Source organism: Perca fluviatilis, chromosome 18, assembly GCF_010015445.1.
Source record: "Perca fluviatilis chromosome 18, GENO_Pfluv_1.0, whole genome shotgun sequence".
Taxonomy (NCBI): Eukaryota; Metazoa; Chordata; class Actinopteri; order Perciformes; family Percidae; genus Perca; species Perca fluviatilis.
Genome location: NC_053129.1, coordinates 36,289,450 through 36,316,117, shown reverse-complemented (window position 1 = coordinate 36,316,117; position 26,668 = coordinate 36,289,450). Strand labels below are relative to the sequence as shown.

Below are 26,668 nucleotides of genomic sequence, written 5' to 3'. Positions count from 1 at the left end.
CCGTAGCAAGCTGGTGTCGCAAGTCAGCATCATATTCTGATAGCAGAGATAATAGCTCCAAATAATTACCTCGATAAAGGGACTCTTTACCTTCGTCATGTCCCCTGAAAGAAAATTCTTGCTGTCCCAAAAAGATGACACAATCAACGAGGCACTTCAGTATGTCCCGGTTTTTTCTCACTCTCTCATTGTGCAGGCTTGTCTCTCGTCTCCGGTGCTCATCCAGTTGTAAATCCACCCTGGACTCACCAAAGGTCTTCAAATGTACCACCGCTGTGAGGTGTCGCTCGGATGCCTGATGTTTGATAGCTGCCTTGGTGAAGCTATTAAGGCTGTTAAAACCTGTGGGGTTCCATGTTCCCTCACTGGTATTAAAAAGCAAACACGGCCAGCAAAATAGCTTGTTCCGCTCGGTGCTAGCTGTTAGCCAGTCATAGCGGTCGTAGTTACCCTCAGTGAAGTGCCGCACAAAACCTTTGCCAGCCTTGGTCAGCCCATCCAGCTTAGGTGTAGGTCTACCTCTTAAAATTATTTCTTTCTTCTGTGAAGGAGAACGGAAACAGGATCATTAGGAGATGTGAAGGCAGCGGCCATAGTTCACTCCTGGTTCACTCACAACCGCTCACAACCCGTTAAAAGGTTCAAACTTCGTTGATGACAACAGCGGGGGGGATGCGTCGATACAACGCTTGGCCCCTAGGGCGTTCTGTCACTACGCATCAAAATTTGATTGGCTGATGACACACGTCAGTCAAAGTTATAATCAAATGGGAAATGGCAGTTTCAACGAAAGGCTACCAATGCTACTAGTGCTGGTCCACGGAGCTGTGATGCGTTTAGATGACATGGAAAATCCAGCTACTCAGAAAAGATAACCTATTCTTTCTGGAAATATAATCGTAACGTACTGAAAAAAGTAATTTATTTTTAGACACACATTAATTTAATAATGAAAAAATATATTTTTGATTTTGACAGGGCCAACAGAGAAGGCCCTGATGGCCCTGACAGCCCACCACTGTGCATATGCAGCATACAAAACATGTAAATCGCACTTAACAACAAGACAACAACATACAACAATAGACTTTACATTCCCATTCAAATGTTCCGGGGCCTGTTTCACAAAAGCAGAATATATAAATCCAGGATAACTGATAAAGCGAGGCTTGACCTAGTCTAATCTGTGCAGGCTGGCTTGGTGCGTTTCACGAAGGCCGAGCCAGGCTGAGGAGGAGCGACTAGGTCGAGCCAGGCTGAATTAATTCAGATAGATGTGCGTCCATGGCTTTCCTCAAAAGACCGCGAGGAGAATGGAGAATAAGTATTGTGCATACTTTATACAGAGTGAGCAGCAGCTTCTTGTGGAAGAATGATGACGTGAAACACATTGTTTCTATAAAACGAAAAGAAACACGGCCGCTGTAATGAAACAGCGAGAAAAAGCGCAGCAGACGATGACGGACCGACTGAATGCGTAAGTAGCCTAAATATATACATTAACTGACCACTGCTCTGAACTGAAACCCTCACAATCATACCATTCAAGGATTAGGCTACGAATCATTTGCACAAATTAACAGTTGTACTCTTTGCCATACAAGTAAGCAGAAGATAATGTTATTCAGGAAATTTACCGTGAAGATCAATTTTCTACACTAGAATATGATGCATAAATATCTCTTTCACCATGTTCCTCCCTTTCTCTCATGGGCTAAAATATAAATTTCCTAAGTCATATTAACTTCCACTGCTCACTTTTAATGCAAAGTGTACAACTGTTCGTTTTTGCAAATGACAGTGACTCGTTAAATGGTTTCAGTTAAGAGCAGTAGTTCATAAATGTATATTTTTAGACTATCATTCAGTCTGTCCGCTATTATCTGCCACGCTTTTTTTTCGCGTTTTTTAATTTAAATTTTTTTTTATAGAGGACGAGTTTCATTCTCTACATATTATATGCCTTGCTCCCTCGTATATATGGACATAAGAAAATAAAGACACTCTAAAATCTAGAAACTATAAAGATAATTAAGTGATAAATTCCATGCACACTGTAAACATGAATGGAACAGAGTATAGTCATCAGTTATTTCCCCCCAGCAAATATAAGGTCAAAAACCATTGGGGTGGTCCTGTCCCTTGTTGTTACAGTATTACAGTGAATATAGTTATCCAGTGAATATTTTTAAGACTATAATTTGGGAGGATTGTACAATTAGGATATGTTCTTAAAATTGTACAATCCTCCCAAATTATAGTCCCAGTTTACTGGACAACACAATTTGTGTGCTAAGAATGCCAAATACAATGCACATGGAAGCACAACAAACATGATCCTTACTGTTAAAGAATTTAAAAATAATTTATCAACTAAAATAAATCAAGGTGCATTGGTCAACTACAGAAATGTAGCCTACAGCATTGTATGTATTGCCCTTAGTAACAGACTTCATTTAAAACACATTTGAAATTTTATCAGCCTTTTCTAATTATCTCAACAACTGCCATAATATATCCATCAAACTTCTAACAACAATATGAACAGCAGTCTTCATACAGCGATAAACAGTAACAATGACTGTCACGTGAATAATTACAATAAAAAAATAATGGTCAAAACTTTAAATAACAGTACTTAAATGAACAGCTATATGCACCTGTTGTATTTTAATCCAGGCTGATAATAGGGTAAAACCACTGCTGAGTGATCAGAAAAGGCTCCAGGATTAAATAAATCCTGGCTGTTAGCCTGGTCTGGAGCAGGCTAGCTGCACAGAATAAATCTCTATGGTGATTTATGTGCCTCCGCTTTCGTGAAACCGAGTCAAGGCTAAATTCATCCAGGATAACTGGAATATCCCGGCTTAATCCCTTATCTTGGTTTTGTGAAACAGGCCCCAGGTCTCTTCTTTGTTTTGGTCTAGTATTAGTATTACTATAGTAGTAGTACATAACAAGTTCAGCCCTGAGGAGATCATTTCATCATTTCTAAGAAGAATAACATTTATGTCATAAAAGGCACAATCAGTGAGCCAAATGTGAACCAATGTGAAACCTTGTCCACCGCCAACATTTAAACCACAAGACTGGAAGTTGTTTCTTCCTACAGAGAACACAGAGACACTGAGGAACCAGGCAACCTAAACCCAAACCCAGGATAAAGTAACTCAGTGAATGTTGTGTTGAAGGTGTGGAGGTGGATCAGTGTGTCAGAGGAGACTGTGTAGAAGGACAGAGTGCCAGCAGGACAGTCCACATACACTGCTACTCTACCAGAGACAGAGGAGGAGACAGGGAGGTCTGTTCTTCTTTTATTGTGCCAGACAGAGTAAACACCATCAGACCAGCAGTCCAGACTCCAGGACTGATCATTATATCCAAACAAATAATCATCACTGTCTCCTCTCCTGCTGATTCTTCTGTAACTCACTGCTACATCAACTTCTCCGCTCCCCTCAACCTCCCAGTAACAGCGACCAGTCAAACCATCTCTACACAGCAGCTGCCTGCAGTCAAACCTCTCTGGATGATAAAGATATGGCTGCTTCTCCTCCATATGTGTCACCTTCCTGTTATTGTCAGTCAGTTTAAGGGTTGTGTTCAAAGTGTTTGTGTCCACTGTGAGTTCACAAGAATCTGATGGACAGAAAAAGACACAGCAACAGTTTATCATCAGACACATCTCAAGGCTTTCGTGTGCTAATGTGAATTACTACAAAGTTTAAAAGCCTGAGAGTCCACCCACTGTGTAGTTAAGAAAACTTGCCGTTTCATAATATTTTATTTACAGAAAATATGACTGTTATACGTTTAAAAACATTAGATCTTCAGCTTTCAGAAATCCATAAAACAATTGTATGTTGTCCAAATATGTCTTATTATGATGTCTTTTAACATTAAAGTTGTAATAATATAATATAAAATAATATATAATATAAACATTTGTAAATATAAGAAGCCAAAAGATCCAAGATATGCATCTACATTTACTCCAGAATGGTAGAAATAGGTTTTGTTACAATGTATTTATATTCATTAGCTTCTAACCATCAAATAAGACCAGAAATGTGCAAATATGCCTAAAATGAATTAACCATAATGATTAATTTTAGGGGAATTACGTGAGGGATAAGGCTCGGGTCAGGGTTTTATGATGACACATGTCAGTAATGTTTTATTGAATAAAAAGCTTTGTATGTAAAGAAAAACTGACTGTGTGCTGTTTTATCTTCATAAATCAAACTTTATCCAAACTTACACTTCATCAAACCAGGTCTTAACCTCTGCTCTCCACCATGGTCCAAACTGGAGGATGAAACAGTCACAATGATCCAACATGAGTCTTAACTGCTGTTCAACATGATCACAAACATATTTTAGTAACTCTTTAGCCTTGAAATGGGAGAGTTTTCTCTGTCCAGTCAGCCAATCAGTGGTGCTTAGTTTTGGCTTGACTTTAATACCTTAAAACTTGTCCATACCTGAGAGTTTTCAGTCCAGCAGACAGAAACTTCCCTCCTGACTCTCCTGGATGATTGAAGCTCAGGTCCAGCTTTCTCAGATGGGAGGGGTTGGAGCTCAGAGCGGAAGCCAGAGAAGTACAGCCTTCCTCTGTGATTAGACAGCCTGACAAACTGGAATTAGGAAAACATCATGAACTTACCTTTTATATAAAAATCATGTCAGCAGGACAGTCCCACATATGTTGACCATATTTACTAACATAGACCTATAACAGAATAAGCAGGATTTTTTAAAAATCAACTGTTTAACAATCAGTTTAATACTGACCTGAGAGTCTCCAGTGTACATTGTGGTCTCTGAAGTCCAGCAGAAAGCAGCTTCACTCCTGAATCCTGCAGGTCATTGTTACTCAGGTCCAGCTCTTTCATATGGGAGGGGTTGTAGCTCAGAGCCGAAGCCAGAGAGCAACAGCTTTCCTCTGTGATCAGACAGCCTGACAAACTGGAATTAGAAAAACATCGTAAACTCAGTGTTTTAGAAAATCATGTCAGCGGGACAATCCCACAGATGTTGACCATCTTCACTAACATTAACATAAAGCAGGATGAGCAGGATTTTTAAAAGATCAACTTTTTAACAATCAGCCTATCACTGACTTGAGATTTTATACATCATTTTAAAAGTTAATCCCATTGTACATGTGTTTTGTTACACATGGTTTTTTAAGACACTTCTTTTTAAAAAGTACAATTAAGAGGATATTTTTCATCTCCAATTTTATGACACTATACAAAACCACTGAGACACTTTTACAATCCACTTAATACTGACCTGAGAGTTTCCAGTTTACATTGTGGACTCTGAAGTCCATCAGAAAGCAGCTTCCCTCCTGAATCCTGCAGGTTGTTGTTACTCAGGTCCAGCTCTCTCAAACTAGACTCAGAGCTGAGAACTGAGGAGAGAGCTTCACAGCTTCTCTCTGAGAGCTTACAGCCACTCAGCCTGTAAATAAATGTACACAATTAACAAAATCTTTCTTTATGTTAAATGTGTCTGAGAGCCAGAATTTTAGTTATGCAATCTTTTTATTTACTCTGCCTAATGAATATCTTATTTGTGTTTGTCTAAGAATATTTGTGTTGATCAGTCTGCCTTAAAGGGTAATTTTGGGGGGTTTCAACCTGGACCCCATTTGTGTTTTTTGTGTAAGTGACTGATTAGAACAACAATCTTGGAAATTGGTCCAGAATTAAATGAGAATGCTGTAACCAGCAGCCGCGATGTGAACTGCAATGTAATCCTATAGGGGAAATATGCATCGTCCGTTTTGTACACTAAAAGTTCTGTTTTTCAGAATCAGAATCATCTTCATTGGCCAGATTTGCGTAAACAAACAAGGAATTTTGTTTTTTCTCTCAAAGTACAACACTTACTTAACATATAAAGAATAAAAACAGAAATGACAGTAGGAAATATAAAAAATAATGTTAAGTATGCAGTATAATAATACAATAGAATTCACAAATTTACAAAAAATATACAATAACAATTGAAGTGAGGGAAGGAATATAGTGCAATGTCAGTATAGTCTGAGATTTAAGATTTAAATATTAATATAGTGCAAGGCAGTTCAGTGCAATGGTAATATTAATAACAATTAGTGCTGTCAGTTAAAGGCGTTATTAACGGCGTTAATGCTAACCCATTTTAACGGCATACATTTCTTTATCGTGAGATTAACGTTCTTTTTGGCCTAGCAAGCTTTGTAGGTTTTTTTTACATGCTGTTGCAACAACTAATAACGTTAGAAAAACTACAACACCACACTGGATCTAGCTAGACCGGAAACAAAACAACAGGCATGCCACACACACTTGTTTGGGCATGCGAGCCGGCCAAAGAGTAGTAGACTAATGTTACGTTTTGAGTGGATGGCGAGTGCGAGATGCCGAAATGGATGCCAATAAGATTCTGAATGGAAAGTTTACTTTTAAAAAGTTGTTGAGGGGCACAGTAGTTTCATGCATACACAGCCTGTACGACACTGAGAAAGCAGCCCAACTGAAACTGCTGCAAAGTGCTAACACTGTCTCATTAACCGGTGATCACTAGACGTCTGGTGAATAATCAAAATTATTTAGGAGTTACTGCAGACTATATTGACTCTGTATATCAGCATACGTTTTTAGGACTGTGTTCTTTGTATCATGTTTTGACTGTTTTTGTAATTTGGGACATTGTCCACCCCCTTTTATGTCCAGGAGAATTGTTACATTCCTTATTAGAAAAATGTAAAGGTTACAAATGTCCTGCTGTGGCATCTGGTTTTGTACCATGTTGTTTTTACGGTATAAGCAAAGTGTTAGTGTTACATCTCAGTTAGGTTAGGTACTTGGAGGAATTGTGCAATGACAGATTCACACATTTTTATTTTGTTTACAGTAAATAAATAATAAAAAATTACAAATCTTAAAGTCAAGTTCATAAGTAACTTTCTTTGCATTCATTTGATTCCCAATCAAGATACACTGGTAAGAATTGCTTTCCATTGTTAATATGTACTTAAAACAGTTCTGAAATACAAAATAATAGAATTGTATTCATGTGATAAAACATACGATTAATCATGATTAACTATAGAAATTTGGCAATTAATCAGAAATAAAAAAATTTATATGTTTGACAGCCCTAATAACAATATTGTAATTGTAAGATTGAAATATACATGAGGTAGATGAGCAGAACAGTGTTGATTGACTTTGTTCAGTGTAAGAGTGGGGGCTATTTCTGAGTGTTCAACAGAGTGACTGCTTGGGGAATGAAACTGTCTTTATGTTGGCTGGTTTTGGCAAACAGTGCCCTGTATCGCCTACCAGAGGGAAGGAGGTTTAACAGTTAGTGACCTGGATGTGAGGGGTCTGCAGAGATTTTTGCTGCCCTTTTCCTTACCCTGGACCGGAACTTCTCCTAAAGTCTACTGTCATCTCCACAGTCTTCTTGGGGTTTAACTCCAGGTGGTTCTGACTGCACCATTGGACCAGCTGTTCCACCTCCTGTCTGTAAGCAGACTCATCACCATCCAGGATCAAACCAATGACGGTGGTGTTATCTGCAAACTTCAGGAGTTTTACTGATGGGTTCTTTGAGGTGCAGTCATTGGTGTAGAGGGAGAAGAGCAGCTGTGAGAGGACACACCCCTACTGACAGGTGGTGGCAGGCACTGAGAACTGGGTGAGCTTCTGATGTAGGAGTTCAGGGATGATGGTGTTGAATGCCGAGCTGAAGTCCACAAACAGGATCCTTGCATGCATCCCTGGGGATTCGAGGTGGTGCAGTATGTATTGCAGTCCCATAAAAGACAGCATCATCCGCCGACCTGTTTGCCCTGTAGGCAAACTGCAGGAAGTCCAGCAGGGGTCCTGTTATGTCCTTCAGGTGGCTCAACACCAGTCTTTCAAAGGATTTCATGACCAGAGACGTCAGGGCAACGATGATGGTGGAGCATTTGAAGAAGGAGGGCACTTCACATAGCTCCAGGGACCGGTTAAAGATCTGCGTGAATATTGGCGCCAGCTGTTCAGCACAGACTTGCAGACAAGAGGGGGACACACCATCAGGTCCTGGAGCCTTCTTGATCTTCTTCTGAAAGAGCCGTCACACATCCTTCTCACGGATTGTTAGCGCAGGTGGGGGGAGGGGGTTGGGTGTTGAGGGAAAACCTTTTGTGCATGAGGGGTGTGATAATGGGTGCTTTTCAAACCTGCAGTAAAAGGGGCCATCCACATGGAGATGCTTTTTGATGCAAACACGTTTTGCATCGTTTGGGCCGATCGTCCAAACGAATCCTGTAAACACACTGCCTGAAAACGCACTTTTTGGAAACCTGGTCCCAGGGTGAAAAAATTCGAAAACGGCTCCTGTTTGGCTTCGTTTGGATGGTGAAGCCACATACGTGCGTATTGATGATGTCATTGCAACACCCCTCAACCTCTTACCCTGCACTAGCTAGTGCACGGCCACTGACACAACTGTGGTCAAGCTAACCGTATCCCATCTCCATGGTCAAACCAGCTCCCTTCATCTAAATACTTTGTCTCTGCTCCCTGACACTTTCCTCTGCTCTGCTGGTCCTGGATTCTACACAAGATATATTGCTAATGTTATGTAGCTAACGTTAAACATTGCTAAAGTTAAAGATTAGGAGTGAACCAATCTTTGCTGTTGTTTTATGTGCAGAAGCTCTTGGTTTGCACGCAGATGTCCTCGCAAAAACTGATGTAAGATGTTACAGTGTCAGTGAGGTCATTGAGGTCTGTAGCTGCCGCTTCAAAAACAGTCCAGTTGGTGCAGTCAAAGCAAGCTTGCAACTCCAGCTTTGATTCCCTTGTCCATTTCTTTACAGTCTTTGCCACAGGTTTAGTTTTTTTTAGTTTTTGCCTCTAGGTTGGGATGAGATGAAGCAGACAGTTGTCGGAGAATCCTAGAGCTGCCTGGGAAACCGTGTGATAGGCATCCTTTAAAACTGTGTAACAGTGGTCCAATGTGTTTTTGTCTCTACAGGAGGGTGATGTGGCCACTGAAAATGAGTGAGATCCCCTCATCCACTCCAAGTAAGATGGATGGAAAAGCCAACACATTCATCCGAAAGTGGTTGGGGCTGCCACGGTGCCTCTCTGAAACGGGCCTCTTCGGAAGGAACACCCTGCAGCTGCCGCTTCAATCCATCAGTTTGGGCTACAAGCAGGAAAAGACCAGGCTTGTTCTCGAGTTGAGAGAGTCTGCTGACCAGGCTGTAAGGAATGCGAACCCCAAGGTTGAGACAGGCCGGAAGTGGAACGCCCAAACTGAGGTCGACCAAGCCATCAGTCATCTGCAACATCAGGAGATTGTCGGCAGAGTCCAGGCAGGAAGAGCAGGGCTAGGGTGGGGAGAAGTGCCACGGTTCTGGTCCAAGGCCAGCCACAAAGAGAGGAAGGAGATGGTGGTGGCAGAGGTGACAAGAATTGAGGAAGAGCGCTACAAGATCAAGGCCGTGTCGCAGGGTCAACAGGGAAGCTGGACAACGTGAGAGGGAGTTGTCAACTGAAACATCACCTGGTCAGACCTGTGGAAGATCCCGCAGGCAAGGCTCAGCTTCCTCATTTGCTCCCTGTCCTCGGAACCTTCACCAGTGGTTCAGGAGTGAGGAATGCTGCACACTCTGCAATACCCCTAATGCAAGCCTCCCGCATATCTTGTCAGGCTATAAGATCGCGCTTGCGCCCAAGGACGCTACAGATGGCGCTACAACCAGGTCCTGAGAAAGCTAGCCGAGGTGCTGGTGGGGCGTCAACAGGGCAGCAAAGGAGTACCATCAGCAGAGAACCACAACCACATCAGCTTTGTCACGGAAGATGGGGGGAGAAGAAACATCAGGCCAAGAGAAACACCTATGCCATTTTCCCCTGACCAGGAGTTGAACATGAGTCAACCTCAACAGGCAGCTCCATTTTCCGGTCGAGATCATTGCTACATCTCTCCACCCCGACATAGTTGTGTGGTCCACCAAGGCAAAATCCGTGCTCCTCATTGAGCTCACAATACCAGCGGAGGGTGGGATGGAGGCTACATGGGGCTGTCAACCATATGCCTTCCGAGGGACACAGGTGTGACTGGAGGGAACCTAAAGAAGACAACCAAAGAGCTAGCGGAGGAGGCCGAGAAGGTGAGCTTGTGGCTCTGGCTGAGGAGGAAAGATAGGAGCTGGGGAAAAAACAACTAACCCCAGCAACAACAGCCGCAGAGGGTAACACCTATCAGCTGCAGGGGGTGACAGGGAGACGTCCTTGTCACTGCTCCACCACCAGGAGACGTTCCAGGATTAAAGGAGCGAAACGTTGGTGATTGGTGGTTCCTGGCTGATGACCCTGCAGTTGACCCATGGGCACCGGAGGAGGCGCGACCGGCAGCAATGCCTAGCAGGTATCCATCTACCTGTACATTTCACTGTCCCTGGTGGGAATCTTGAAATGCTGTCTGTATTTAGGGAGTTCCTATGGGGACCGACAGGGGCAAACGCCCTGCAACTTAAGAAAACACATGCACATAGAAAAAACACAAGCAAATTAAGAAAACAACTTCATTAATTTGACAACACATGCGCAGCATTCAGCAAACGCGCTGCAAATATACACAACACAACCAAATACATAAACACGCTGCAAATATAGAAACGATGCAAAAAGAAACGCACACAAACCCCGAAAAAGAAGCGATGCAAAAAGAAAAGCATACATTACCGAAAAGAAATGCAACAAATAAAAAAAACGCTGCATCCAGATTACACAATGGAAGTTCTCCAGGCCTCTAGAGAGAGTGCTAAGTGGAACAGCTTGATTTTCGACCCTGAGATGAGGGAAACTCTGGGTTTTCTGTTTCAGAAAGAGAGGTTAGTCAAACCTGAGAGAGAGGGGTAACTCCAGCTCATTTCAGAAAGAGAGGTAACTTTCTCTCAGTCTCCTCCCTCTGACACAGTGCGCTTTCATTTCCTTATTCATTCATTCAGTCTGTATCAGGCACATTTTAGCGCAGTTTGTTATCTACATTAATTAAAAAAATGTATTGGTTTATGTTAGGCAGATTATAAAACGTTTTTTTCTCAAACATTGCATGTCCTTTTGTCGACGATCTCGTTGATGAAAAACCTGTATTACTTCACAGACAGTTTGTGTCGGGAGATGATATTGAGGCCTGACTAGATGTATTTTCATTTCCAGATAATCGTATTGAGAGGTATTTTCTTCAGTCGATCAGATATGTAGATACCTTATCTGTCCTCATATCACTAACATCCACCATCATGGACATGCTTTTACATCCCAGCAGATTCTTTGTGTCGCATAATGTTTTTGAAAACTGCATTTTTCTTTACAACATTGGTGATGCGAGGGTTATTGGTAAAGCAACTGTAGGCAGAGCCGTAAGAAGAGTGAGACTCACTCTGAAACGTTTTTTTTAAAACATTTTTGTAGTGTTCCTTGGACACAAACCAGTGAGAGCCATTAAAAAGAATTACATGATTATAAATTATATTTTTGTTAATGATCATGGTGCTGCAGGCTCAGAATTGGATTAGTAGTAGTTTACTTTTTCGCCCACAGGATTGCACCTAAATGAAATTATAGGTGTAATACCATTCCAGTTTTCACCAGTAATATTATAGGTTACCCGTGATTAAATATGAAATTAATACACTGTCAATGCTTACGCATTTACTCTAGCAGCAATTTTCTCCCAAACCAATTCTGTTTTATTGTGGTGGTTCATGTGCTTAGCTCTGAGTCAACCTACTCCGAGTTGATTGAACAACTCTAATCAGCTGTTCTGGAACTGAAAACTCAGAGTTTCCCATCTCAGGGTAAATCAACTCAGAGTTCAGGGTTAGACTCAGAGTTTGTTAAACCTCCTTCCTGAAACGGACCCCTGGTCGGCTAGCTGTTATAGCACGTCTGCTACGCAGGCTTGTGGTGGTATATAAACACCGACCATAACAAATGTGGAGAACTCCCGCGGAGAAAAAAAGGGCTTACAGTTTATGAAGAGAGTCTCTTAAGTGAGGGCTGCACGTCTTTTTCAGCACTGTAGCATCTGTACACCAACCTTTGTTTAAGTAGAAGCAGATACCTCTGCCTTTCGTTTTCCCGAAAAAGCTCTGTGTTGCGGTCTGCCCGGATGAGTTGGAAACCATGCAGCTGAAGTGCACTGTCCAGGATTCATTCACAGAGCCAGGATTCAGTGAAACACAGGGCGGCGGCTCTGTAAAAGCCAGCAGCTCATCCATCTTGTTTGCCAGGGACTGGACGTTTGCCAGGTGAATGGCTGGAAGCGAGGTGCATAGTCCCTGCTTCCTTTATTTCACCAGCGCTCCCGCTCGTTTCCCACGTCTGCGTCTCCGGCAAATTCCATGGAGAACCGCGGCGCCTCCAACCAGAATTTCAGTAAAACTTGCTGGGTTTGTGAAGACTGGAGAAAAATTTCCTGTACAGGTTTGCCTGATGTTTAAGAGTTCCTTCCTGGTTAAAGTTACTGGTGAAAGACTGCAGAAAGCGTAATGAATGCACAAAAACAAAGTACTAGAGAGCGAAGTACCGAGGCTGCCATCCACGGTAACAGTTGCTGACAATCTTAGATTATTATTCTAAGTGTCTGACAACATTGTGAAAAGTATCCCTACAGAAAAAAACTCTCTAAGACCTTTTTGTTTAACCAAAAACAGCTCTGCTCTGTCTCCATTAGCACTAAACACACCAGACTCCATTTAAAAAAAAAATACTTTTAGAGTGTATAAAGCCAACATATTTCCACATGTAAATCGGTAAGCTATGTTTTCATTTCACTGAAAAATATAGTTGTGATTGTTGGAGAAGTAGAAAGACGAACTAATACAGCTTTTCATAGGTTTTTTCTGTTCACTTTGAAAAAAGTGTATTTTATGATGCTAAAATTACTTTTTATTTATACGGACTCTGGTGGGTTTAACAAACAAAATTTTGCCAATGTTTTAATGTTCAAAAAAGGATCATAATCTTTAACAAAAAGGTCATCTCTGTAGGGATCCTTTCCATAATGTTGTCGGACACTTATAATAATAATGTTAGCCTGTCAGTGGCAAAAGAAGCACTTTTGTGGACGTATATTGAAGGTTTACAACTGCCCATTGAATTGTAGCTTGTTTCGCTGACTGCCGACTACAGCGATCTTGCTTAACACTGGACCAAGGTCAAAGATTGTTGTTCCCATCAGTCATTTAGACACAAAAACATTGGGAAATACAGGTTGAAAAACACCCAAAGTTACCCTTTAACAGAGATGAAAATATTAGAACCCACTGGTCTTAAAAGTTAATCTGAATTTACACTGATGAATTGAAGAGAATTTTCATTTTCAATTTCATGAAACTACAAAACCACTGCAACACTTTACAATCATCTTAATACTGACCTGAGAGTTCCCAGTTTACAGTGTTGACTCTGAAGTCCAGCAGAAAGCATATTTACCCCTAAATCCTGCAGGTTGTTGTAACTCAGGTCCAGCTCTCTCAGACTAGACCCGGAGCTGAGAACTGAGGAAAAAGCTTCACAGCTTTTCTCTGACAGGTTACAGCCACTCAGCCTGTATAGAAATGTACAGATTTAAAAACATTGTTCTTGATTTTTTAAAGGGGTGATAGAATGATTATATAGGGTATTTTACACTGTTCCGTAAGGTTTCCTAATAGGGTATGTAACATTGGTTGGGCTGAAAATTGCCCGAATGCTATTTTATTAGGCCCTTAACTACCCTGTGAATATGGCTCTATTTGGAACAAGAGCTTTTCTTCCAAATATGGTATGCTCATTAATATTCCGAATGAGCCACGTGCTGATTGGTTTGAGCAAACTACATAGAAACTCATGGGAGACTCTCATATTTCAGACACTGCAAAGTTATACATTGTTTATCGGGCTACTCCATTACAAAATTCACTTCTGAAACTTTTTTATGCGAGAAATCAACTATGTAAAGCTCAAATATGGGCCGCTTTACGAAAATGGATGGCTAATTGTAACTTTTGTCCGACTGTGTGTCGGAGTTCAGCGCCGGTGCTGCCTGTGTTGCTGCCTCACTGCCCGGCCTGCCTTCCTTCACAGACCCCGGCCTGCTATGAGGTACGGGGGCACTGCACTCCATAACCGCAAGACGCCCGTCTTTTGGGCTAATAGACTACCACCACGCTGCTCTGACAGAGCTCCAGGGCCTGCAGCTCCCTCTTCCTGCAGGTAAATGCCCGGTGTATGAGTGAGAGGTCAGCGAAGAAATACGCCAGCAATCTCTTACCACAGGTTTCAGTTAATCTTTTAATGTGTGTAATTATAATGTGTTGAGTTATTTAAACAAACGATTGGGGAAATAAACGCCGCTTGTCCGCGAGTCCCATTGATAGAGCCTGCGGCTATTTCCCCAATCGTTTGTTTAAATAACTCAACACATTATAATTACACACATTAAAAGATTAACTGAAACCTGTGGTAAGAGATTGCTGGCGTAACAAGCTCGCTGACCGTGCTCTCACTCACATACACCGGGCATTTAGCTAGCAGGAAGAGGAGACTTGCAGGCCCTGGAGCTCTGTCAGGGCAGGGGCATTTGGTTGTCATTAGCCCAAGAGACGGTGACTTTGTGTGGGTATGGAGTGCTGTGGGCTGCCAGTCGTGACGCAGCTCCAAGTACCTCACAGCAGGCCGGGGTCTGTGAAGGAAGGCAGGCCGGGCGGCGAGGCAGCTACACAGGCAGCACCGGCGCTGAACTCCGACACACAGTCGGACAAAATCTGCGTGACCTAGCTAGATTCAGAAGACTACCTGATCTCAGGTCAGTTGTGTAGCCTATGTAAATGTTGGGGCGTGACCGTTCTCTTAATACACCCATGGGCTGACAAAGGTTCCGGTTTTTGGGAGGTTGACGTCAAATTCCAGCTTTGTTGAGATTCGCCCCTTTTCAGCGGCAGTTTCAAAATATGAGATTTTCATAGTAAAGGGGTGTCAATGGGATTTTGAGCTTCTATGTATGTCCTATTTACCCACCAAACTGTCGTTATTCAACTATTACAGGGTAAAATCGGTTTTGCATTCTATCACCCCTTTAATGTGATTGAAAGCCTTGTTGTTAATTATGCAACCTTTCTATTTTGTGATGAAAATAATAGAAACCCCTGGTCTTAAATTTTTATCTGATTTACAATCATTTTGTTACACAATGTTTTAAAAGGTGTGGTAAATTTAACATATTTTTTATTTTCAATTTAATGAAACTACAAAACCTCTATAACACGTTACAATCAGCTTAATACTGACCTGACAGTCTCTAGTGTACAGTGTGGACTCTGAAGTCCAGCAGAAAGCAGCTTCACTTCTAAATCCTGCAGGTCATTGTTACTCAGGTCCAGCTGTCTCAGACTAGAGGACTCAGAGCTGAGAACTAAGGACAGAGCTTCACAGCTTCTCTTTGACAGATTACAGCCACGCAGTCTAGGGAAGGATTAATGAACACAAACACAATGTTTTATTCGTTATGTATAACATTTAGCATATTTGAAAGTGTTCATGTATCCACTTACAGAGCTTTGTTAGAGGCTTTGACCACTGGCAGCAGCCTCAGAAGAGCCTCTTCTGAAGCGCCGTATTTCTTAAGGTCAAACACATCCAGATCTTTTTCTGATGACAGTAAGATGAAGACCAGAGCTGACCACTGAGCAGGTGACAATTTACCTGTGGAGAGACTTCCTGAACTCAGGTACTGTTGGATCTCCTCTACTAGAGAGCGATCATTCAGTTCATTCAGACAGTGGAACAGATTGATGCTTCTTTCTGCAGAGGAATTCTTCCTGATTTTCTTCTTGATGTACTCGACTGTGTCTTTATTGGTCTCTGAGTTACTTTCTCTCTGTGTCAGCAGTCCTCGTAGGCGAGTCTGATTGGTCTGCAGTGAAAGACCCAGGAGGAAGCGGAGGAACAAGTCCAAGTGTCCATTTGGACTCCTCACGGCCTTGTCCACAGCACTCTGGTAGAGATATGTCAGTGTAGATCTTTTTTTAAATGGTTTCAACCACCATTTTGCTTCTGACAGCAGATTGACTCCAAAGTTGTTGAAGGTCAGATGGACATGAAAAGCAGCCAGAAACTCCTGAACACTCAGATGGATGAAGCTGAACACCTTGTCCTGGTAGAGTCCACTTTCCTCTTTAAAGATCTGTGTGAACACTCCTGAGTACTTTGAGGCTGCTGTGATATCGATGCCACACTCTGTCAGGTCTGATTCATAAAAGATCAGGTTACCTTTCCGCAGCTGCTCAAAAGCCAGTTTCCCCAAAGACTTGATCATTGTCCTGCTTTCTGGACTCCAGGGTGAATCTGTCTCAGCTCCTCCATCATATTTGACACTCTTCCGTTTGGTCTGAACCACTAGGAAGCGGATGTACATCTCAGTCAGGGTCTTGGGCAGCTCTCTTCCGTCTCTGATCTTCAACACTTTCTCCAGAACTGTAGCAGTGATCCAGCAGAAGACTGGGATGTGACACATGACGTAGAGGCTTCGGGATGTCTTGATGTGGGAGATGATTCTGCTGGCCTGCTCCTCATCTGTGAATCTCTTCCTGAAGTATTCCTCTTTCTGTGGGTCAGTGAACCCTCTGACCTCTGTCACCATGTCAACATACTCAGGAGGGATCTGATTGGCTGCTGCAGGTCGTGTGGTTATCCAGAGATGAGCAGAAGGAAGCAGATTCCCCCTGATAAGGTTTGTCAGGAGCACACCCACTGAGGAGGAATTTGTAACATCTGTCAGGATTTTTGTGTTGTGGAAGTCAAGAGGAAGTCGACACTCATCCAGACCGTCAAAGATGAACACAACCTGGAACTCTTCAAACCTGCAGATTCCTGCTTCTTTTGTTTCACTAAAGAACAAATGAACAAGTTCCACCAAGCTGTATGTTTCCTCTTTCAGCACATTCAGCTCTCTGAACGTGAATGGAAATGTGAACTGGATGTCGTGGTTGGCTTTGTCTTCAGCCCAGTCCAGAGTGAACTTCTGTGTTAAGACTGTTTTCCCGATGCCAGCCACTCCCATTGTCAGCACTGTTCTGATTGGTTCCTCACTTCCAGGTGGGGTTTTAAAGATGTCTTCATGTCTGATTGTTGTTTCTGGTTTGTCTGGTTTCCTGGATGCTGTTTCAATCTGTATGATCTCATGTTCATCATGGACCTCTGCAGTCCATCCCTTTGTGATGTAGATCTCTGTGTAGATCTGATTCAGAAGGGTTTTGTTTCCTGCTTTTGCAATTCCCTCAAAAACAGACCGGAACTTTGTTTGTGAGTTGGATTTGACTTTTTGCTGGCATGCAGCAATAATCTCTGAATGAATAAAACAATGAAATCAATAAGGGGTTGTTCCATTAAATGTGACTATTCATGAAATCTATTCAGCCCATTACACATTAGGTCCTGAATATGTTAACTATTGTAAAATTATGTGGTTATTTGCTTGGTGGCTTGTTCTATAAGCCACAGTGCAACACACATATGTCTATCATTAAGAGGGACATATTAGCTACACAGCTAATGTTTGTTGAAATCTTCATGATATACAAGTATGATCTTTGTTAGATATTTTTTTTAATCCATAATGATTATGGTTTACCTGCAGGTTCTGTGGTGGTCTTTGATAAATTGTCCACTAGATCATTTTGATTCATCTTGCCTAAAACTATCCTGGTCACTTTAAAAGTGTTTATACTGTAGGTCAGGAACATCTGATCCACTGTGTCCATCCGGTCTGCATTCTCCAGTCGACTCTTTGGGATTGCTGGGAAGTCTTCTAGGATCCCCTGCTGCTGCAGGAGCCACTTGAAGTGTTTAAAGTCTTCGGCTCCCAAATGTTCCAAAGTACTGAAGAGGTCCGATTTCGCCATCTTTTGTTGCTGCAAACATTCAAAAGAAAATCATCACCGTATAGCATTTATTTGGGTGATAAAATATTATCAAAACAAGCCAGTTTTGTAGATTTAGTCATGATGTTTTTTTTTTATTAGTTTAAAGTTAAGGCAGAAAAATGTTGATGTGGAAATGTATGCACAGACAAATAATAAAGCATAGAAAAATAAACAAAGAGTTAAGATTAATAAACTCTGCATTGGTTTAATGTGAAAACGTATTTGGATGAGTTGAGGAATTCTAAATAATGACAACAACACTGTCAGCACATCCACATGATGCAAGCCTTTGGTAATTGCTATTTTTTTTATCTGCAGTCTCAACGATTTTACCATTATAAACAGGTACCCCCTCCCTCTCACTTGCTGCATATCACCTAGTCAGAATAATGGAGGGGGACAAATAGACACCCAATGGACCCTACGAGTATCTGGATATGCCTATGAGCCTCAACAATGCCTTATCAGTGTTTCAGGTTCTTGCAAATGATATGCTTTGTGAATGCTTAATACGTTAGTTTTTGTCTACTTGGAGGATATCCTTTTCTGTCCCTCAGACCCTAAGACCCACATCCAGCACATCTGCCCGGTCTTACAACGCCTGCTCAACCATTATTTTTTTGTGAAGGCCGACAATTGTTAATTCCATGTTCTCAAGGTGTTTCTCCTGTATTATGTGGCTGAGGGGGGAGGTCACCATGGGTCCCGAGAAGGTGAGAGCACTGAGTGAATGGCTGGGATTATGTAACTGTAATATCTTTTTGAGTTTTGGGGGGGGGTTTGTTAACTTTTACCGGAAGTTTAGGAACTTCAGCTTACTATGATGTTGTCAATCGGGAGCTGTTGGTGCTCAAGATGGCTCTGGAGAAGTGGAGACATTGGTTGGAAGGATCGGAGCAGCCTTTTCTAGTGTGGATCTATGCAGTGACTACTACTACAGGTATCAGTGAAAAATCCAGCTACTGATGCTTTGTGGGGACATACAGCTGACGTGCTGACGTGTACGGTAAGCGTGTTGTGTCACTTCCGGTGTTCCAGTGTTACAAACGCCAGTTTGCTGCTCCAGCAAAAACTTACTCAACTCTGCTTTATTGTTTAAATTAGCGGCTATTTGCCTGGATTGCATTTGAATTACAATTGTTCTACTCAAAGCACTTATACTTTACTTCTCTTACAGCGACTGCCTCGCTGATCTTACAGTTGCTAAAACGCTGTTAGCTACTTTAGCTTAGCCATTAGCAATGGCTAATTCCTCTCCCTCTCCTGCTCCCTCTTGCTCTGTGTGTCAAATGTTTAGCTATTCCTCTGCCTCCTTTAGTGATAACGATACATGTAATAAATGTAGTATATTCGCTGCTCTGGAGGCAAGGCTTAGTGAGTTTGAGGCACGGCTCCGTACCATGGAATCAGAATCATATGCTTCCGTAGCTAGCCAGCGCCATGTAGCTCATGCGGGCCAACATACTGTAGCTTCCGTAGCTTCTGCTAGCTGTCCCTCGGCAGACCCTGAGCAGCTGGGCGAGTGGGTGACTGTCCGAGGGAGGCGTAGCGGAGGGAAACGTAACCTTAGATCTAAACCAGGGAGTGCACATGATGACGGTCGCTCTAAATCGGAGCATCTTCGCCTCTCTAACAGTTTCTCCCTACTCAGTGATACACCCGCTGAGAAGCCAGCTCTGGTTATTGGGAGCTCTATACTGTGTAGTGGAAAGTTTTTATCTGTCATACTGATGTGATATTTCTTTCATATTTTATCCATTACTCCATGTTTTTTTATATTCTCATAATTTTATATATATTAACTTTTTACTATAAAATATTTACTCTGTTTTCTATATAATATAATATATATCAGTTATAAGGATTTAGTATAGTACTCTATTATTCTAAAAAAGTGATCATAGCTTCTCCTGTATCTGTCATGCAAGCCTATGCGGCCCCCTCTGTCTCCCTCATGCACACTCTACATGAAGCAGAGGGCTGAGTATGCTTTCCGCAACTAGAGGAAACCTTCTACAGAAAGCCTCAGGGCTCAGCTCTACATGAGTATGCTTTCTGCAACCTGAAGAAGGCTTCCACCAAAAGCTCAAGACTCAGCAGTAAAAGAAGCAGTGTCAGCAGGAAAACAGTCCCTCCCATCTCATGCTCAGCTATAAAAACCCTGAAGTTTCTTTGTTCACTGACACCCTTTCTCAGATTGCTTGTCAGTCTGTTAAACTGTCTCCTTCTTTTGCAAAAGAATAAAGAAAATAACTTAGAGAACTCCAGCGTGTCAGACAAACTTATTTTCCAGCTTCATCACCGAACACCAAAGAGATTTTCCACAACAATTTTGGCGACGAGGATGGGATCGGGTGCGAGTCCGTCGGAGATACGGAGGGTTGTCAGAGGCTGATCACCGGAGTCGAGACTGACTCTTCCTCTACCTCGTCAAACAAGATTCAGAGAAGACAGGATTGATGCCTGACGGTCACCGATCAACTCCACACCGATTCAGACGAATGGAAATAATCTCCTAAATTTGGTGAGAAGTTGAAATTCCATTTTATTATTAGTTTTTTCTATCAGGAAATTTAATTATAAGTCAAAGTTGAGTTCTTTTTCTATACAGCTTTCTTGTACAGTAAGTAAAATTCTGAAGTACAAGATACTGTAAGACAGACCAAAAAGGTTAAAACAGTTTGTCTGCTCATCTGGAGTTAGTCTATAATATTGGCCACAGGGTTTTATTTTTTTTTACTTTTATTTTTTATATGGTAAGAGTTTGGGAAATCCATAAGTAAAACGTTTTGCTCCATATTCATCTCTCATGACGAGAAAATTGGATTTCTCGAATGTGAGTCAGTAACTATAAATTCGCACACCAAGAATTTATGGGGAACCTCTTACTAAAAAATCCACGTAGTCGTAATGTAAGTCAGTAACTGTGAGTTCACAAAACCAGAATTTGCAGGGAACCTCTTAACCCCTTACGACAAAGAAAAAGGTACGTAATGTAAGTAAGTAACTGTGAACTCATAAAACCAGAGTTGACAGGGAACCTCTTAACCTCTTACGGGAAGACGAGAAGGGATTTCACGCTTACGTCCGGGACGTAACGGCTTTAACTTTGATTGTGCCTAGGAACAATCCAAGCTGCACAGTGACGACTGTGTTGACTAGTCCGGGACTAGTTTTACTGTCCTCCGTGTGAAACGCGTGAAATGGGAGGACAGGGGAGTGAAACAGAGGTGCCTCCGGGAGGCCCTATTGTGGAAATCATGATGGATAAATATGGACCAAAATCAGTATCATGTTTGCCAATTTGAGTTTAGAAAAGAAGAGTTTATGGATTTCCAGAGGGTGAATCTTTGAGTAAACTTAAAATTAAAAAGTTAAGACAGGATTTAGAAGAGGCCAAAAATATGATAAATCTGGTTTTTAATTGAATTATGGGGACAAATACAACGTGTATTAATGTGATATAGATAGGAGATGTCAATGTGTCTGCCTGATGGGAGTCACAGACTTTCTCTGTCTTACTGCTTCCAGCGGCTGCCTTCCTCAGTGCTAAACAAAGACACTCCCCCCTCGTGCAGTCTTCAGTTGCTGTGTAGCTGCTGACAATCCACAGATGGTCTGCCGTTATACACTCGCTAATAGCCACAGTGATATACCACTGAAGCAGTCGCGCTAGTTGCGGATAGTCCATCCGGTGAAAAGTTCATACCAAAAACGCCTTAAGCGTAAACATTCAAAATGCAAGATCAGCTAAATGACTTCATCTAGTGGAAAATCCCCAGAAGAGGTGGTCTTAGGCCTAAAAAGTAGCCAATTGAAGCTTTACACGCATGTTCTGAGAGTGATCATTGGAGCATTTTTCAGGGGGAGGATCTCTCTTTTTGGACAATATAAAGTGGAGTTAGACAAAGGAATCTTTAGCAAGCTTTGTCCGGACCTTGCTCGGGCTTTCTTGTGTGTTGATTTTCTTTCATGCACATTAAAGCTCTTTTTCTAATCTGATTCCCTTGACTTCTGCGTAACTCTTTTATAACTCTTAAAACTTACACCTAAAGCGAGTAACGAGGAACATAGAGCGGTCGCAGCAAGCAGTGGAGTCCGCGCCGCTTATCTGGCCTTGAGCTGCGGACACTTCAAATTTACTTCTTCAGTTTGGCGAGCCACATCCAGGAGGAGGACGAGACGAGACCTTTCTGATCCCAGGAGGAACTTGCATTCTGAAGCACCAGGGGCCCAATCATATATCAAAGGTAGGCAGAGCCATTTTTTCTGCTAATTCTGAGTGTTGACGGAGTGCAAGTCTCGCCCAGGTGGAAAGCGTCAGAAATCGTTTTTCTCTCCCAAAAGAACCTAGAGGAAATTTTAGTAAATTGGCACAAAGTGAATTGCTAGAATAACTAACAAAAACACTGCCAACAGGAATCAGATGTGAAAAATATATGTTGTTTGTCTTGAAATACCATGGTGCGGACAAAGTGTATGAATGAGCGCATGAGTTTGGAAAGTGTGTTTGAAGGCTGAGACTAATAACTTGAAAGTGTAAGGAGTAAGGCTAGAGGACAGATGAAGGTGTACAGAAGTAAATCAGACAGATAGGAAAAAGAGGTATAGTTTCGGTCTCTGCGCCTTTGTTTGTAGCACCGGCGCATAAGGTCAAGGTCGCGAGGCTGCAGCAGGAGGCGCGAGCAGGAAGATCATTACCGAGAAAGTCAGAATTAAAGGAAAGGCACATAATACGATCTAGCTCAGGGGTGGCTGAGAGAGGTTTTTTTTAAAGGGGGTCAAACAGTGGAACTAAGGAGAGAGGCAGAGTTTAAATTCAGAGTTCACGGCTGTAGGGAGGGGCTCACGGCAAGTAGTTCAGCTGTGGCTATAAGATAATAGCGGGCAGTATTACTCTATTTTTGCAAATTTGGATCCGACAGCTTGTAAATAGACAACCTAGATTACAAGCACAGCTAGAATACTGCTCACTCTCTCTCTTCTCTCTCTCTCTCTCCCTCTCTCACTCTCTCTCTCTCTCTCTGTCTCACACACATTTTCCCTTTACACACACACCCACACGTATTTAACAGCGCACACACACATTTACATCCCCACACACACACCCAAAGACGAATATCATATATACACCCACATTCACGCACACATACACACATACACATCTCTCTCTCACACACACACAAATTTTTTACACACAAATACTTACACTTACACTTACATAACAACGCACACACATTTTCACCCCAATTGTGCAATTGTGAACTGTATTTAATCGGTAGATTTTTGGATTAAAAACAAAATCAAATAGAGCACTAATTGCGGGTAATATAGCGCAACCGTTTCGAGTCATAACACCTGTCAGGACGAACGGTTATAGTTAAAACGAAACAAAGGCCTTAGGGCCCACGAGCGCGTATCACTGACAGCCCATGACTAGTAAATGCCGAAAAACCATAAAGTGAGTTAAAAAGAAGGTAGATAAAGAAGCAAACGGTTTTGGTTAATGAGAGTGGAACAGTAAGGCAGGTATATGAAAGGATAAGATGAAAAGGATCAAGAGAGGAAAGTGAACCTATGGAAAGAAAGCGAAACAAGAATGCTAAATTACTATGTTTTTATTAAATAAAGTAATAAAAGGGAAGGAAGAACGAGCAGAGGGAAAAGTAAGTGCTAGAGGGAAAAGTAAGTGCTAGATTGGATTATGCAGGTAGGGATGATGTCAGAATGATAACTATGACAATGGCGGACGGCAAAAAAAAAAATAAAAAGCAATAGCAAACATCAAATAGGAGGCCCCACACCCAGTAATGATAACAGGAACAGATTGTGATCGAGTCAACAGCATAATTACATACAATATGTTGGAAAATATATGTTGTCGGTATGGGGCATACAAGGGTTTTATGTTGGGTTGGAGGAATAGACCATAGTTGTGGTATGTTGCTAGATTTGAGTGATTTATGGAGCTACGTGGACAGAGTTTAAGGGAATATTATTATCACTGCATAAGTAAAGTCACATTCATAAGGTTAAGTAAAAAGACAACTGGAGCTGAATTGAATAAAACATGGGGAAATTTAGTTTAACAATTTAGTCACTAAATGGATACTAAAATGCTTTGATTGTGATTTGTGGCAATTATCATAAGGAGTTATGGATTACAGTTTGAAAGTTAAGGTGGGATGTTTAAAGTTGAGACACACAAACTGTAGTCATAAGAGAATTGACACCTTAAGCATTATTTAAGTTGACAGGTTGAGAAATTCCTTTAGTCACAGGTGGACATAGGTCATATTTAACATAGGAAAACACAGAGAAGTCTAGGGAGACACACACACACACACACACACACACACACACACACACACACACACACACACACACACACACACACAGAGACACATATACAGTTCATACACAGCACTGTGGGTTAAGAGTAAACCATACATTTTAGCACAAACACACACACAGCTAATTACAGAGCATCCCAATTTTTCCACACCCATGAAGAACAGGATTGATTTATTGTTGACAAGCACAATACACCCAATATTCTTACATCAACACACACTATCATGCACACTGGAGAGGAAGGCCAAGCAGGTGAAAATGACAGTACCAAAAGTGACAGCAAAGGAAAATGCTGTACTAACAGAATCCGGTGAAAGCTAATATTATTAGGAAAATCACTAAAAAGTGGGTACGGCAAACAAAAGGTTTCTCAATCTGTGGCCCACGGGAGGGACTTTTGATTTGGCTAAGTGTGGGGATTTACAGACACTACGAGCAGATTAAACAAGAACAAGAGCAAAAAAGAAGTCTGCAAACACACAAGCTTCCAGGCCACGGGACCAGAAGGTCAAAGAACTGGTGCAGAAGGCAGTGAGCATGAGTGAGTTCAACCACTATCGAGCATCATTGTGGCTGGCAATGAGGACTACATCTCCAACCCGAATAAATCCTGCCATGCTCAGAAGACAGCCAATTGGGGACAGTTGCAGAAGTCCACAGGAAACAGAGGCAGGAGTTTGGCACCGACCCAGAGGAGGACCCTCTCTAAAGAACTATGTTCAGACAGACTGTGGTAAAGCAACTCCCAGGTCAAGCATCCAAATGCAGCTGACAAGAGACTGGGGAATATGACGGTAGAAACTTCTGTCTGGTCATGAGGCAAAGCTGGCAGTTATGAGACACTCAGAGACCTGTCTGCCAAAGAAGCAGAGGAGGAGGCTCCGGACTGCAGCATCAAGATATGCAAATGACCAAGAGTGAAACTCCCTCAAAGACACCATAAATATCAAGAGGACAAGGGGGGACCTTACGCTGATGCAAATCTAAAGGCAGACAGGGAAAACATCATCTGGCTCAGAGGACAGGAGCCAGAGGGTCAATGAAATCTGCACCTACGGGCATGACGGAAAAAGCAGCAGCTATGCGTGAGTGTTAAAATCCACACACTTTGCTGGAAAAGGAGGCCCCAACCCCTGAAAATTATATATTGTCATAAGAAGCATGCTCTACCTTTTTCCAGTGTGTTTGAGTTAAGATTAAGGGTTTATAAATATAACTTACTAAAAATTAGTAAACTACTAAAAATTAGAGTAAGAAGAATGTATTGGTTCCCCCAGGGAAATCGATGAGGTGTAGTCATTCACAGTCAATTTAAAAAGGATTGCACAGATACTATTAGATTATATGAAGTAGAATGTAAGAAGCTGCAGTGAACGTTTTAAATCCACTGTTCGAAAGTCGTACCACTGAAAGTCATTCCAAATAACTATGGAAAAATTATTGGCTAAGTGAAATTAAACTGGTATAACTATCTTATTATTGAAGAAGCAGCTACAGGAAGTCAAGTATCATAGGAAATTCGGTTAGGACACAACGTAGGATGCATCAACTCAGCCCAGTCAGTGCGAATAACATTGAAAAAGGAAGCTGTTGAAGCCTCCCCTGAATGTACTTGTTGACATTTAGCCACTTCAGTTTTGGAAAATGCTTGTGACAGGTGTCCAAATTGATGTCAGACTAAAATTCTGTCTACTGCCAATCTCTCTCCTACATTTTGCTATTAGGAATGCGCACCGATTAGATCGCTGCCCAAGGGGGGAAGTGATAAGACGGCTGCAGGCGGTATAGTGGTCACCGCCACAGTAGATAGGATTCTGCAGGAGTGCGAAAAGTTAGAATTTTTTGCACTAATGTCTATGTTAACATGTACTAACACGCACATAACCCCCGCATGAAATGCTTACGGGACGTCCCATGCTTGTTTTTTTGTTTTATCAAAACATTGACTACTGTAACGGTGTCTTTACAGGTCTCCCTAAAAAACCAATCAGACAGCTGCAGCTGATTCAGAACGCTGCTGCTCGAGTCCTCACTAAGACCAAGAAAGTGGATCACATCACTCCAGTTCTGAAGTCTCTACACTGGCTTCCAGTGCCTCAAAGAATTGATTTCAAAATACTTTTACTGGTTTATAAATCACTAAACGGTTTAGGGCCAAAATACATTTCTGATCTGCTACTACATTATGACCCGCCCAGACCTCTCAGGTCGTCTGGGACAGGTCTACTTGTTGTCCCCAGAGTCAGAACTAAACAGGGGGAAGCAGCGTTCAGTTTTTATGCTCCACATCTTTGGAACAAACTCCCAGAAACCTGTAGGTCCGCTGCAACTCTCAGTTCTTTT

General features: G+C 41.9%; 1 protein-coding gene across 5 annotated transcripts in view; it reads right to left on the bottom strand.

The window, feature by feature from the left end:
* Positions 1–2,850: 2,850 nt before the first annotated feature.
* The window catches only part of LOC120546639 (NACHT, LRR and PYD domains-containing protein 3-like), a 43,980-nt gene continuing 20,162 nt past the window's right edge, over positions 2,851–26,668 (bottom strand). For 3 of the 5 annotated variants that reach the window (XM_039781731.1, XM_039781730.1, XM_039781732.1), the window contains 9 exons: positions 17,680–17,959; positions 15,602–17,393; positions 15,339–15,512; positions 13,447–13,617; positions 5,299–5,469; positions 4,795–4,968; positions 4,485–4,637; positions 4,262–4,308; positions 2,851–3,639 (listed from right to left, as the gene is read on the bottom strand). In XM_039781731.1, the coding sequence (XP_039637665.1) occupies positions 3,107–3,639; positions 4,262–4,308; positions 4,485–4,637; positions 4,795–4,968; positions 5,299–5,469; positions 13,447–13,617; positions 15,339–15,512; positions 15,602–17,393; positions 17,680–17,950 (3,486 nt within the window). In that variant the 5' untranslated portion in view covers positions 17,951–17,959 and the 3' untranslated portion in view covers positions 2,851–3,106. The remainder of the gene's footprint in view (positions 3,640–4,261; positions 4,309–4,484; positions 4,638–4,794; positions 4,969–5,298; positions 5,470–13,446; positions 13,618–15,338; positions 15,513–15,601; positions 17,394–17,679; positions 17,960–26,668) is intronic. The other 2 variants (XM_039781735.1, XM_039781733.1) reach the window with 2 other exon arrangements.